Genomic DNA, 12,400 nt, shown 5'->3' with positions numbered 1-12,400 from the left:
GGATGTTTGCTGTTGCTGTTTTTTTGTTAAAAATGAGAAAAAAATAAAAAAAAACATTTTTATCCATTTGTTTGAATTCCACACATTTTATTTATTTTTTTATTTTTATTTCTATAAATTGTTATACAATTTTATTTTTCCTAAGTGTGTTACATCGTAAGGAAATGTAATAGCGTAAATTCTAAATGGCAGTGAATCAATAATATTAGTTTTACACAAAGTGTTTAATGGGCAAGTCTCGATGTAATGTTCCGATGTTCTTCAAGATGTTCTCCGACAACTGTAAAAAAAATGTGTTTTCTACCGAATAGCTACACTAATGTGTGCAGTAGCGGAAGCACCACCATACTTTCATCTGCGCTAGAAACTGTCACTAACTTGCATTTTATATTATCGATCCCCACCGTATAGGTTTCTTCTGAAAGGTCTTCTAATCCAACGCAATAAATATTCAAAAAGGCCGAGTTACACGGTCGCATGAAGTATGACCTTTGTCGAAGAAAGTATTGACCCTCTACTGTCACATTTCCATCCGATTCTGCTGCGTTTTTAAATTTCATTATCATATTATTTTTCAACAAGTACCATTGATCACGCTGGCCTTGTCTTAACATGAAATTCTTTCTTACATGCAGCGTGCTTCGATTTTGCTTCATCGCTATTATTGGGTAAGTGTGCGAATCCTGATCTGCTCTGCTACCTGTGATGTTCATATTATCGAACTCTCTTACACGGTTAATAAGTTGTGGAATGATGTTGTTCCCAGTTCGGATCAAATGTTTAATGCTTTGAAGCATACCTTCAAATGGGTATGTGGAATAATCATCCAGCACCCCAAAGCGGCACACGTCATCGTACATATGCTTCAAGTTATGCACATTGCTGGTTATAGTACTTTCACCGTACAAGGTAGCATAGTCTTGAACGAATTGTTCAAGCATTTGATGTGCCAGTTCATAGTACTGCTCATGAGCTGGTGACGAAAAAATCGTTATCGAACAAAAGAGCAACTTAAAATGCTCATAAGCTTCTCTCGGAAGCGTATCCTTAAGTGCCACGATGCTGGGATAGTGCAGAAAGTTTTTGAATTCAGTACCTTTCCAAAAATTCAGGTGCTGAATTCCTCGCAGCTTTCGAGGCACTTCCGATGGTAGTTTGACGCTTTCCATGACGCTGGTGATGAATCCAACATCCGCCCTGTCCCACTTATACTGTTCTCCGAATGCTCCGCTTCTCCACGACCTCATTAGGTGCCGCATTACGCCCAAGTCAACCAAATGTAGTCGATCCGTTGTTGGTATGTCCATAATCATGTCGAAATTGGCGAGGTCTATAAGAGGAGTGGAGTGTCTAATATGACCCCGGTACGTTCCATCCCGGAACAGTGCATCTGTGCGGTTCGGTGCGTCAATGCCGACGAAGTATATCCGGCGCGACAAATGATCGTACCTGGTACGCTCTGTACACTTGAGGCAAGAATCGTGCCCGCTATGTCCTATAATTCCTATGGATAAAAATAACAGATTAGAAACAGGATAACGCTATTTCGTTCTGCCGTAATATACCTTTAACGAACGCTCGCGCAGGGGTGTCTGCCAAGATGGTATTGATGCGAACTTTAAACATGCTGCCACTCAAATCTATGCCATCCGACTGCAGTTCGTTCAGCTCCGTGACCAGCTGTCGTAGGAACTCTTCCGCACTGGATGGTTTGGATTTTCCGCAGAAGATGGCCACGACGAAGATAGGAGCCTGGGGCAGATCACACACCCTCATCAAAATTGGCCACAATTGTGTCGGGCCGCTGTTGTGGATAGGCAGGCCATCCATCGAGAAATCCAACCAAACGGTGGAGTGGTTTGGGTTCAAGTTGCTGAAGAGAGTAATGTTTGCGATTAAAAATTGATCTTTTCTTTTAAACATGCTACATGTACTTACGTGAAGTATGCTTTCAGGCAGTTACTAACACCATTGTACCAGAACTGGCCTCCTCCAATGTCTTTGATAACAGTAGACGTGGACGATGGTGTCTTCAGTAATGTGCGAGCATCTTTCGGCAAATTAAAATTTGTTTCTGCTTTTAAAATTTTTAAAAGAGAACTCAGTGCAAAATGCGTCGTCTTTGATGACAGTGCCCAAAAACGTAGTTTTTCCTTGATGCGCTTATCCCTGTCCTCGGCATCGTGAACACTGCTTTCACTGTCCTCGCTCAAATTACTTAGCGTATCGTCCATATCATCGTAGCAATTGGCGATATCGTCAAAATCCGTGCACACACTTGCATCGTCATCGCGATGGTCCGATTCATGCAATGAGCTTCCTTGCACAATGTGATCAAACGATTCCGGCTCATCCGAAGCAATCGAGGCTAAAAAAATACCACTACATCTAGACAAACTGCTAATTATACACAAAAATATATTAAAAAACTTACTCGACTGTGCAAGCTGGCTAGTCGAAGGGCGCACGATTTCCTCGCGCAGCTGGTTTTCCTCGCGCCGTTCATTTTCCCATTCCGCATCCATCATGCGCATCCTTTTATTGCGGATGTGATACAATCCGCCAGTACTTCTCCATCGTTTTGTTGCCATCGTCAAAAATAAAATTGCCCTTGTAATTTGCACTTAATTATCACTCGGTACACTTTGAACTCCTTCTTGCTACTACAGATTTTTCCAGACAAATGAAGGGACCATGAGGATAACGATCGTACACAGCCAATGCCACCCACTAGAAAAACAAGGAGAGAAAAAACTCCCCCACGCGCGAGAAAGACCAGCGATAACCAAAGCTTTCAGTCGATAACATGGTGAGAATGCGATGGAACTATGTCATCTGTGAGTGGAAGTAGAACAAAAATCCGAACCATAATTTCCCCACTCTCATCAGGCACCATAATTTGTGTGTGTGTGAGTTCGCTCCATACAAATCCCAAACTTTTTATTTTCGCTTGGTCGTAAATCCCGGCGAAAATGAGCTTTTGCGGGTTGGGAACCCGTTACAGCCGTGAAAGTTTCGGTTGAAATCTTTATTCGCCTTCTAAGGCGACTAAGGCCTTAAATGCCTTCTGAATGCCTTCAAAGCCGTTTAATGCTGGTAGGGTGGTGTTTTGTAGGAACAATCTCAACTTAATTTTTCATAATCGTTATATTATTAAAATCATCCAAATAATCGCAATATTATACGAAAAAGCGTTTGACAGCACGTGCGATAAAATCGCATGCGATGGAGCACAGACACGGGCCTAACCGTGAATCTCGGGGACCGCCTGTAGAGGAAAGAATTGGATCTGTCAAAACTGCTCGAATGGGTCAATTAACGACTGCTAATTTATCATTAAATTACTCTTAAATTACCGGCAATTTAGCGGTTAGATAAGGGTAAATTAAGTCCGATTTGTCTGACTGGGTTATAACTTGACCTGATATCTTTACGGTCCTTGGTTTGAAAGCTTTATTTTCGTTGAGCACAAGTGTCAACTGTCATCTGTTTCCACCAGATGGTTCAAAACGTCACTTGCATTTTCTTTACCAACCTGTCATTGACGGACATTTTGATCACGAGATCAACTGGTTCGTAAACAGTCAGGTGACAGAAAAAGTGCTCGCAGATAATTCCATTTCATCGTCATTCCGCTCGAAATATTCGTCTTCCAAAACTTCCAGCCGTCTGTACTCTCTCCAAAGATGGCCAAGTTAGGGGTAACTGTGACCCTGTTTCTGGCATTGGCCGTTTTTGGCAGTGCTCGTGCTGCTAATGTTCCAGTTTTCGTCTGGGGCAAACCATCGTAAGTATTCAAGGGCTTAGCAGAAGTCGATATTATAGCTTTATTTTACATTCCCCTCTCTTCCCAGTGTTACGTACGTTCCGGCACTGAGTCTGTATTCGAGCTCCGAATTTGGCGCCTTGGTTGAGGCACAAATTGACGAAAAGACTTTCACCATCGTGTTTGCAGAAGACCGACTGTCGGCGGAAGATCTCAGCCAATGCAAGTTGAAGACGCAAACTTGCTTCAAGAATTTGCAGAAGCTGGAGCGTAAGTCGTACCTCCCGAGTGTAGAGGAACCACTGAGTGTGCTGGAAGGTTCGAACGCTCAAAGCGTCCAGCTCCGGCCCGATGGAACGCTCAGCGAACGGATCGTCCCACAGGCGGGCGGAATCGTGGTGGTGAATCTGTCAGGTGGTGACTTTGCGTCACATGATGCTCTCATCGATGCCCTTTATGCACGACTCCACAAGGAGCATCCCAACATTGTGGCCATCTACACCGGCAAAACGCCCTCCTTCAGCTATTCCAGCTTGGTGCGCAAGACCCGTCAGGCCGGGCAAGAGCCGGAACCAACTAAGGTGGAGCTGAAGACCGATGGATTCCTGATGGTGTACGAAAAGTTCATGTTCGGCCAGGCCGATGCTGCCGAGCTCACCGTTGCCCAGCTGGGGGAGGCCACGAAGGTCGAAAATGCCACGACGGACGTTGTACAGATTCGACTGACTGGCGCCGGAGCACAGGTTGATCTGTTTTTCCTGCTGACCCAAGGCTCGTGGGAGATTACGGGAGTGTGGTTCGACAATCAGGAGTACTATCTGCGCCATCGGGTGCATGTTAATCAACACTTCTCGTACAGCTGCAATCAGTGGGAATACTATTCTTACGATTTGCAGAAGAAGATTGTCTTCGAGGAAGTGCAGCTGCAACCGTTCTGGCCGGGCGCTGATGGTGTAGCACCACCAAACAATCGGTTCGGAGATGCGTGGTACTGCGTCGGATTTACCACTGGTGGCATTCTGTCCGGACTGTTCTTGGTGCTTATCTTCATCATCATCGGCTCGTACGGCATTGCCTGGATGATGGATATCCGCACAATGGACCGCTTCGACGATCCGAAGGGCAAAACGATTACGGTGAATGCGGCCGAGTAAAGCAGCTACTGCTTCCCCGTTCATAACTGTGAACGATTCGAGGCGAAGTTTCGCTAGTAGTACTTCCGTTGAGCGATGGCCACTGTCCTTGTTTACGGTTTGGAATTGGAATGAGAAAGAAGACAATTTAAATACATTTGGCCATTCCTGTTAGAGCACATAAAGTACGGTGTTTTGGTATTTATTTATTTGGTCATTTCAAATACATGTGTTGTTGCAATAGAGAAACTTATGTAAGAACTGTACAGTATCTTAATTTGAGGTCCCTATCGGCCTTGTTCCGATACCACCAAAATTATAATTTAAAATATCTTCTTCTTCTTCTTTGGCTCAACAACCGATGCCGGTCAAGGCCTGCCAACACACTTGTGGGGTTGGCTTTCAGTGACTTATTGATTTCCCCCCATAGCAGGATAGTCAGTCCTACATATGGCGGCACGGTCTATTTGGGGCTTGAACCCATGACGAGCATGTTGTTAAGTCGTACGAGTTGACGACTGTACCATGAGACCGGCTAATTTAAAATATATTAATAAAAAAATACACGCCGATACAATACAATTTAAATTCAGACAGGTGCGGATCATCCACTACGCAAACATACCGATTTATGCCGATTTATAACTCGTAACGGGTAATTCAGAGTGAGCCGCCCATACGGTTCATGACTATTGGGTCTCGTGTATCGATATGGGGTATCGTGAGGGTATTGAACAGGACTTTTGATGTTGCGTCAAATAAGAAGAAGAAGAATGATTTATTCGATATCCAAAATGGTTCATTTTAATGACCTTATCAAGTTGATAGAACAAAATAAAGTGATAGTCGCAGTAATGGGATCAACTGCCAAATGGAAGGAATGTCCGTTATGGTCAAATACATTATTGCTGCAATGAGTTAAGCAATTTAGTTGAAATGCAAAAAATATACTAAACAAACATGTTACAACAATTTTTAACAAGTATTCGGTTTACTTGTATCTCATGCTTAATGGTCCATTCAGTGATCGAATGGAAGTGAAAGTGATTTTTAGTTGATTTTAATGATATGTGAGTCACGAAATATTAGATCATCAACACAGATCATTAGATACTAAACGAAGAAATAATTTAATCATTTTATGATTCATTTTTCATTTAACGTAAATTTTTGTGATTCCCCGTTGGTATCCAAATTTCATCGTCAACGGTAACAAATTTAAATCATAAAAATAGCGGAAAAGAGCAGCTTAATCGTTACTTCTAATAATACTTTTGCATACAATTTCGTATAAATAGTTCTCCCTTTTAGTGATCAATATTTGGTCGGTTCATAAAATGCATCTTGAATACAAAATGAGAACAATAAGCAAGACTTCACTTTGCATAAAACCGTTCGCTCCGATTAAGTTAATTGCTTTTTTTCATCACACTTCCAGCGATTCTTTTTTTCGTTTTCTTAACGACTACTGTAAGCAAATGCGATGTCATCCTTGGCGAAAACAATAACGGCACGAAAGATTTTTACCGTTTATTATACGTTTTATTAACATTTTGTCATTCAAAATTGTGGTTTTTTTTAACAATGTAGGCAGACAACCGTTAGTTGTCTACATCTACTGACACTTTTGGAGTATACTATTTATGTTGCCTTCCGCAGGTTATCAATTATTGACTCTTTGCTGTGAAACTACCTCCCGACAATCCTTATTAATTCCACTTTTAATTTCGTCACATCCGCTTCTTACTTTCATCACAAATTTTAAATGTACGGCTATTCACACATCTACTGCAGTTGATATGGCTGTACAGCTACCGGTTCCAAATTTGTACGGAAGTTTATCGCTCCGAGGTGCAAGCAAACATCATAACAAATCAGAAGCCGAAGGCCACAAAACAAATTTACTGCTCCACTTGCGCTCACATTCTGTACGTGTCAGTTCACTATGCACAGCACTCTACACCGTTTTAGACAAGGCGCACGGAATCTCCTTTGTCGACCGACGTGGCCCGACGCACATCGAATCGACGCTTGCGCATATGGTAAGCGAGCACCCCGAGACAAACGATACCGAACACGGAGAACGTGTACACTAGAACCTGGAATGTGACGTAGAGTGGTGATGATCCTACCACCGGCTGCTGCTCTGCCGGAGGAACGACCACGTCCGCGGTGACCATTGTATTCAAGCGAACGGAAGCCGTTGGTTCCTTCGCAAACATTGGCGCCATCGTCGTCGCAATGTGACCAGCCTTCATCGGCTCGGACACTGTCGGCCACGGCCGGTGGGATGATGAAGCATATTCGGCAATTTCCTGTTCGATGCCATCGCCAAAATCTTCCGCGTAGTAGTCGCTATAGTCGTTCGCGGCCTTGGTGGTTGTTTCTACGCCCGCCGAGCACAGCTCCACAAAAACGGAGGAGAAGATGAGTGAGTTCGAAAGTCCTTGCATGTCTGCCCGCAGCTTGTGTTTGCGCATCTTGCTCAGCATACGCTCCATGTAGGTGGCGTTCCAACCATTGCCACAGATCTCGAGCACTCGCAGTTCGGGCAGATATTCTCGCAGCTCGATAAAGTTGATCGTCTCTATGCGATTGTAGGCAACGATCAGGGACTTGAGCTTGTTCATGGAGGAAAACATACGGAAATCAAGCTCTGTCATATTGTTGTAGGACAGGTCGAGCAGAGACATCCAGCTTAAGTTGGCAAACGTTTGCTCGTTGATCATAATGCTGGTATGGCTCAGAAACAGCTCTTCCAAGTGTTCCAACGACCCAAACACACTGTCCGGCCGAAGAGGATTATTGCTTAGGCTAAGCTTCGAAATGTTTTTCATCAGCATAATCGGTGTCACGTCCGTAATGGCGTTATCACTCAGCAGCAGATCGGTAATGTTAAAACCGCTACCCGATAGTTTCTCGATGCGGTTGTGGTTCGCTTGTACCACCTTCACATGATCACCCACATCTAGGCTGGTCAGAGAGTTGTTGTGCAGAAACAGCAGTGTTACCTTGAGGTCAGGAAAATCAAACGTTTTCAGCTGGTTGTACGATAGGTCCAGCTTGAACAGATAGTCTATGCTGTCGAAGATGCTAGCGGGCAATTCGGTGAGCATGTTGTTGCTTAAGCTGACTGATCGCAACATCGGGGTAGAGCTAAACAGCGTCGGTGGCAGTTGGGTGATTTGATTTCCCGAAAGCACCAGCTGGGTGAGATTCTTTAACCCGTAGAATGCATTCGGTGCGATGCTGGTCAAGTTGTTCGAGATTAGATAGAGGATGTGCAGCGCATCCAGCCCGCGGAAGGTGTAATCCTCGAGCGCGCTCAGAACGTTGCTTCGGATGATGATCTTGAACAGACCGGGCGTCTTTTCGAATGCTCCCGGTTCGATGCGACTGAGCGATCCTTGAAAAATTTCTATCGAGGTCAGATTGGTAAAAGGTGCGAAGGAGTCCACGGTTAGAATCGTATCGTTGTAGCGCAAAATCAACAGATCATTGATGTTCATGATGTTAGCGGGGCAGAACATCTCTGGGTGGTTTAGTACGGTGCTGTTTGCGTTGATTACAACGCAACTAGCTGGATGACACATGCATAGCGCTGCATCCGCCGATTCGAATGAAACGACGGCACTCAGAGTGATGCCCACCAGTATGCTAATGCAAGATCAAGAAAAAGTAACGAAAAAAGAGGCACAAGATCACATTCAAGCACACAAATATTGAAGGCGTTCCGTTGTTTCCAGCGTTGCGAATTCTCCATAATGACGACGGATAGACGGACTTACCCTGCGTAGCTGAGCTTCATCGTGTTGAGCGACTTAACTAATGAACCTCACTGGATTACTGTCGGTGATTGACTGAACGATGATCGCAAACTTGAATCGAGATTGGATCGCTCGAGCTAAAGGGGCATTTCGGTGCGAGTGCGAGTGCCGTTATCACCACCAGGACGTAAACGGTTTCTCGTGCGAACAACACACATGGAAGCATCGATTGTCAATTCTGTCTTCGTTCCAGTGGTTTGCGTTTTTGTGATAAGGAATCGTCTTCGTTGTTCAGCTTGTTGCGCTGCGTCCCCTGGCGGGTACGGTTGCATGCTCGTGTATAAGATGATCAAAGCATTCTTTCCAGACAAGCATTTCTCAAATGATTCGGTATCAAAAACTCGTTCCCACTACTTTGCTGAGAATAGCAAGATACTTCTTTCAATCGAAAATGGTTGTGCTTGTGAGTAATGAAGGTTCCTCCGTTTAGTATAGTTCATTTGGCATTCTTTATTGTTTTACACGAGTTGCATTCATTCGAAACTGATCAAGTGTATACAGCCAAATCGGGCCAGATTGCTCATTTGCTAGTAAGAATCTGAAGCTTATCAAGAAACCGTTTCGCAAACTTGCCATCGATAAATATAATTATTACATGCATTCACAGGACTATTTTTTGCAAATCGTTTCCTGTTCCCTTATCAAATCATTGGTTTGCATACACGCTTTGAATAGAGAAAACAATTTAGCCGAATGTAACAGACCAATACGCGAGGTTTGGAATTGAAATCTACGCATCAATGCGTGACTGCATTTGCGGTGCCCTTTGGCACTCTCAATTTGCTAGTGTTTGAAAAAATTCCCATGAATCACCGGTTGACTAAGACCTACGTAGCACAGCGTTCTATAGGAACCCAAGAACAGATGCCACTCAAACCTACAACTGATAGCGCAGTGCGTTCCAAACAAATACTTTAATACGTCAAGTTGTTTGTCTTAATGTTCTACGTAATTATTCATAACATCGTGGTACTCCGTACTGGCGTCTCCTCAACAGCTGCACTTCCTGTATGTTATACTAGCAATAAACTCGGTACAGCTTTGGCTCTGCTAGCGACATTTTAGCACAATGGAAACGTTGTCAATAAGAGACTCACTAGCCGTTCAAATCGCAAGAAACCAAACTTTCGTGCGAGATGGACGTTCGTCGCTGGATGCGTTCCTTAAGCACTACCGGAAAGTATCGACTATCGACAAACAATTTACCCAGCAGTCCACACACCATACACAATAGCAGTGCAATGACGACATACTCTGCCGTCTTATCACCTTCACGACCGTGTTCGTGCCTTTCCCCGGCACGGTCATCATCGCCCAGCTCATGGTCGGTCTCGTTACCGAACGCTGGCGTCACCTTCAACGGACACTTTGACTCGTCGAACAGGTAGTCGCTCCGTATGTACGGCTGAATGTCATGCTTCTTCAGGTCGTCGATCGCAATCGACAGCGAGGTCGAGTTCCAGGGCAGATCGTAGATACCGAGCGATTTCAGGTTCGGGAAATTTCTCTTGATCGAACCGATCGAGATGTTAGCGATCGGGTTTCCGCTGATCATCAGCCTTTCCAGCAGCCGCTGCGAGGTTAAATTTTCCAGATCGATCTTCTTCAGATTATTGTACGATATGTCCAGGAAGCGCAGCTTCCGCAAATCGTGCAACGTTTTATAGTTTAGGCTGATGTTCGTGCACTCGATGTTGAGGGCAGTGATTTGCTTCAGGTTCAGAAAGTCCGTTCCCTTTTTCTGCAGATTGTGCGAAATGTCCAGCGAGCGAAGCGTATCTGCACACCGCTGCAACCAATCGAATCCCTGCAGACGGTTGTGTGCCAGATAGAGCTTCTCGAGACTGCAATTGCGCCCGACTGTTACCGTATCGATGGCGTTGTGTGAGGCATGAAACTCGCTGCAGTTTCCGTTCACGTGCACGCTGGTTAGATTGTTGTACTTAAGGTTCACCTTACGCACGCTAATCTCCGTCCAGGACATGTCGACCAGCTGGTTGTAGGACGCATCGAGGTACGTCAGCGCAACGGCACCATCCGGAGGGAACCAACTATCGAAGCTGAGCAGTAGCAGTCGGTTGTGGTTGAGATCGAGCGTTTTAAGCTTGCGCAGCTTGTGAAACACTCCACTCGGCAGGCGTGTCAGGTTGTTGTACGACAGGTTAAGCTCTTCCAGCTCGCGCAAAAACTCGAACGCATCGTGCTTGATCTCGGCGATACGGTTGTGGTGGAACAGCAGATACTGCAGCTTGGGGGTTTTGGGAAACATGTGCGAATCTAGTAGCGTGATGTTCGTTCCCGTGATTTCAATGTGATTCAGCTTGTTACAGTCGACAAAGCTGTTCGGATCAATCTCGCGGTAGAATAGACTGTTCAGAACGATGAAGCTCTCAAGGTTCGGCAGCGAGGCAAACATCTTCGTCGGCACACCGATTATCTTCTTGTTGCTGATGGTTAGCTTCGTGATGAAGCTCCAGTTGAACTTGATGTCGGTGCTGGACGATTGGAAGACATCGTCAAAGTCGATAAACTCACAGTGCGGTGGTTTTTCTCCCTCGTGATCGAAACACACGTCCACAAAGTCATTATCCTCGGCAAATGCGATCGATACCGCACCCCATACGATCGCTAGTAGCCTATTGGATTCGGAAGCACCAATCGTACAATCAGATGAATCTTTGTGAATTGCCACAGCTCTTCCAATACTTACCAGTACCGAAACATGACGCGCGAGAACGGTAACCGCTATCTAAAACGTCGTAATACGTACTGATGTCGTTCGGTGCTCGGAATAAGCTACTGTATCGTGGAGCAGGAATGTGCAGGGGATTAAGAAATAAGGCACATCCATAGCGTATGCCACACCACTGCGCCATACAGTCGGGCCAAAGCGCGTTACGGAATCCATCGACACTGTGGCCGGTGTAGACACAATAGACTTAAACCTTAATTGAAGAAGATTGGTTCACCGTCGTGCATTTCGGGAGAGCGATCTTAAAGTCGCAGTATCAGCACGTTCGTAAGAGAGAAGCCAGAGCGCGTATCGAGCTATAGTAAATCAAATCGTTGTGGCAGTGTATGATACGATTTCATACGAAGACATCTGTGTATGCGGATGAGGATGAATGAGTAACAGATCGGCTTGGGATAGGAACCAGCAGCGATGGAAAGACATTTCCGGTGCATGTGTACGAGCAAATAAGTGTGTGAATCTGTGTGTGTGCTTTATCGTAACGCTATCTGGAATAACGCGCCTGCAAGGTATGCAATCGTGCGCTACGTATCATAATGTACACCAAGCGCCGTACACTTTCTTGTAACACCAACAATACACACATTTTTGTCATAACCTTGGAATAAACATTTCATTTCATGTATGTACAATTTTATGTTACAGTCCGTGTTCGATCGTTTTTGATCTTGCGCCATCAATCACGGCGAGGGAATCATTTAATCAACCCAACCACATCCAATATGGTCGAGCTGTCGAGCTACGGTGATTCGATTCTCACGCACAACTAGACCGTAGGCGAAAGATCGTCACAGGGACGGTCGGAATGCCCACTTCCGGTCTGCTGAATGAATGAAGAAGAAATGTGTGCTGGGGGGATAAAAAAAAGACAAAAACCTACGGCCTCGGATTGAGAAGAAATCTAGAGCTGGCGCAAGCCAAC

At 44.9% G+C, this 12,400-nt stretch overlaps 4 protein-coding genes across 4 annotated transcripts; 1 reads left to right on the top strand and 3 right to left on the bottom strand.

The window, feature by feature from the left end:
* Positions 1 to 206: 206 nt before the first annotated feature.
* On the bottom strand, positions 207 to 2,908 carry LOC121590843. Its single transcript, XM_041910897.1, has 4 exons — positions 2,435 to 2,908; positions 1,939 to 2,368; positions 1,566 to 1,873; positions 207 to 1,504 (listed from the first exon to the last, which is right to left on the bottom strand). The coding sequence occupies exons 1-4, from the start codon at positions 2,589 to 2,591 to the stop codon at positions 312 to 314; spliced, it is 2,088 nt and encodes a 695-aa protein (XP_041766831.1). The 5' UTR covers positions 2,592 to 2,908; the 3' UTR covers positions 207 to 311.
* Positions 2,909 to 3,552: 644 nt separating this feature from the next.
* LOC121589694 (V-type proton ATPase subunit S1-like) lies at positions 3,553 to 5,084 on the top strand. The gene is made up of 2 exons (XM_041908785.1): positions 3,553 to 3,787; positions 3,855 to 5,084. The coding sequence occupies exons 1-2, from the start codon at positions 3,687 to 3,689 to the stop codon at positions 4,918 to 4,920; spliced, it is 1,167 nt and encodes a 388-aa protein (XP_041764719.1). The 5' UTR covers positions 3,553 to 3,686; the 3' UTR covers positions 4,921 to 5,084.
* A 1,332-nt stretch (positions 5,085 to 6,416) lies between these two features.
* LOC121588721 (insulin-like growth factor-binding protein complex acid labile subunit) lies at positions 6,417 to 8,798 on the bottom strand. The gene is made up of 2 exons (XM_041907004.1): positions 8,688 to 8,798; positions 6,417 to 8,556 (listed from the first exon to the last, which is right to left on the bottom strand). Exons 1-2 carry the CDS (start codon positions 8,705 to 8,707, stop codon positions 6,867 to 6,869), a joined length of 1,710 nt encoding a protein of 569 aa, XP_041762938.1. The 5' UTR covers positions 8,708 to 8,798; the 3' UTR covers positions 6,417 to 6,866.
* Positions 8,799 to 9,136: 338 nt separating this feature from the next.
* Positions 9,137 to 11,603, bottom strand: LOC121588722 (prolargin-like). Its single transcript, XM_041907005.1, has 2 exons — positions 11,437 to 11,603; positions 9,137 to 11,362 (listed from the first exon to the last, which is right to left on the bottom strand). The coding sequence occupies exons 1-2, from the start codon at positions 11,448 to 11,450 to the stop codon at positions 9,823 to 9,825; spliced, it is 1,554 nt and encodes a 517-aa protein (XP_041762939.1). The 5' UTR covers positions 11,451 to 11,603; the 3' UTR covers positions 9,137 to 9,822.
* Between the last annotated feature and the right edge of the window lie 797 nt (positions 11,604 to 12,400).

The sequence above is a fragment of the Anopheles merus genome, chromosome 2R, assembly GCF_017562075.2.
Source record: "Anopheles merus strain MAF chromosome 2R, AmerM5.1, whole genome shotgun sequence".
Taxonomy (NCBI): domain Eukaryota; kingdom Metazoa; phylum Arthropoda; class Insecta; order Diptera; family Culicidae; genus Anopheles; species Anopheles merus.
The sequence above is the reverse complement of the archived record's forward strand: the minus strand, read 5'-3'. Positions and strand labels throughout refer to the sequence as shown.

What these genes read in the sequence shown, in the direction of transcription:
- LOC121590843 (XM_041910897.1), bottom strand. Translation starts at nt 2,591, where the DNA reads ATGGCAACAAAACGATGGAGAAGTACTGGCGGATTGTATCACATCCGC. An exon ending in TAGCCAGCTTGCACAGTCGA is followed by an intron (nt 2,369 to 2,434) that starts GTAAGTTTTTTA and finishes GTATTTTTTTAG; the next exon opens with CCTCGATTGCTTCGGATGAG. An exon ending in TGCGCGAGCGTTCGTTAAAG is followed by an intron (nt 1,505 to 1,565) that starts GTATATTACGGC and finishes TTTTATCCATAG; the next exon opens with GAATTATAGGACATAGCGGG.
- LOC121589694 (XM_041908785.1), top strand. Translation starts at nt 3,687, where the DNA reads ATGGCCAAGTTAGGGGTAACTGTGACCCTGTTTCTGGCATTGGCCGTT. An exon ending in TTCGTCTGGGGCAAACCATC is followed by an intron (nt 3,788 to 3,854) that starts GTAAGTATTCAA and finishes CTCTCTTCCCAG; the next exon opens with TGTTACGTACGTTCCGGCAC.
- LOC121588721 (XM_041907004.1), bottom strand. Translation starts at nt 8,707, where the DNA reads ATGAAGCTCAGCTACGCAGG. An exon ending in ATGAAGCTCAGCTACGCAGG is followed by an intron (nt 8,557 to 8,687) that starts GTAAGTCCGTCT and finishes ATCTTGCATTAG; the next exon opens with CATACTGGTGGGCATCACTC.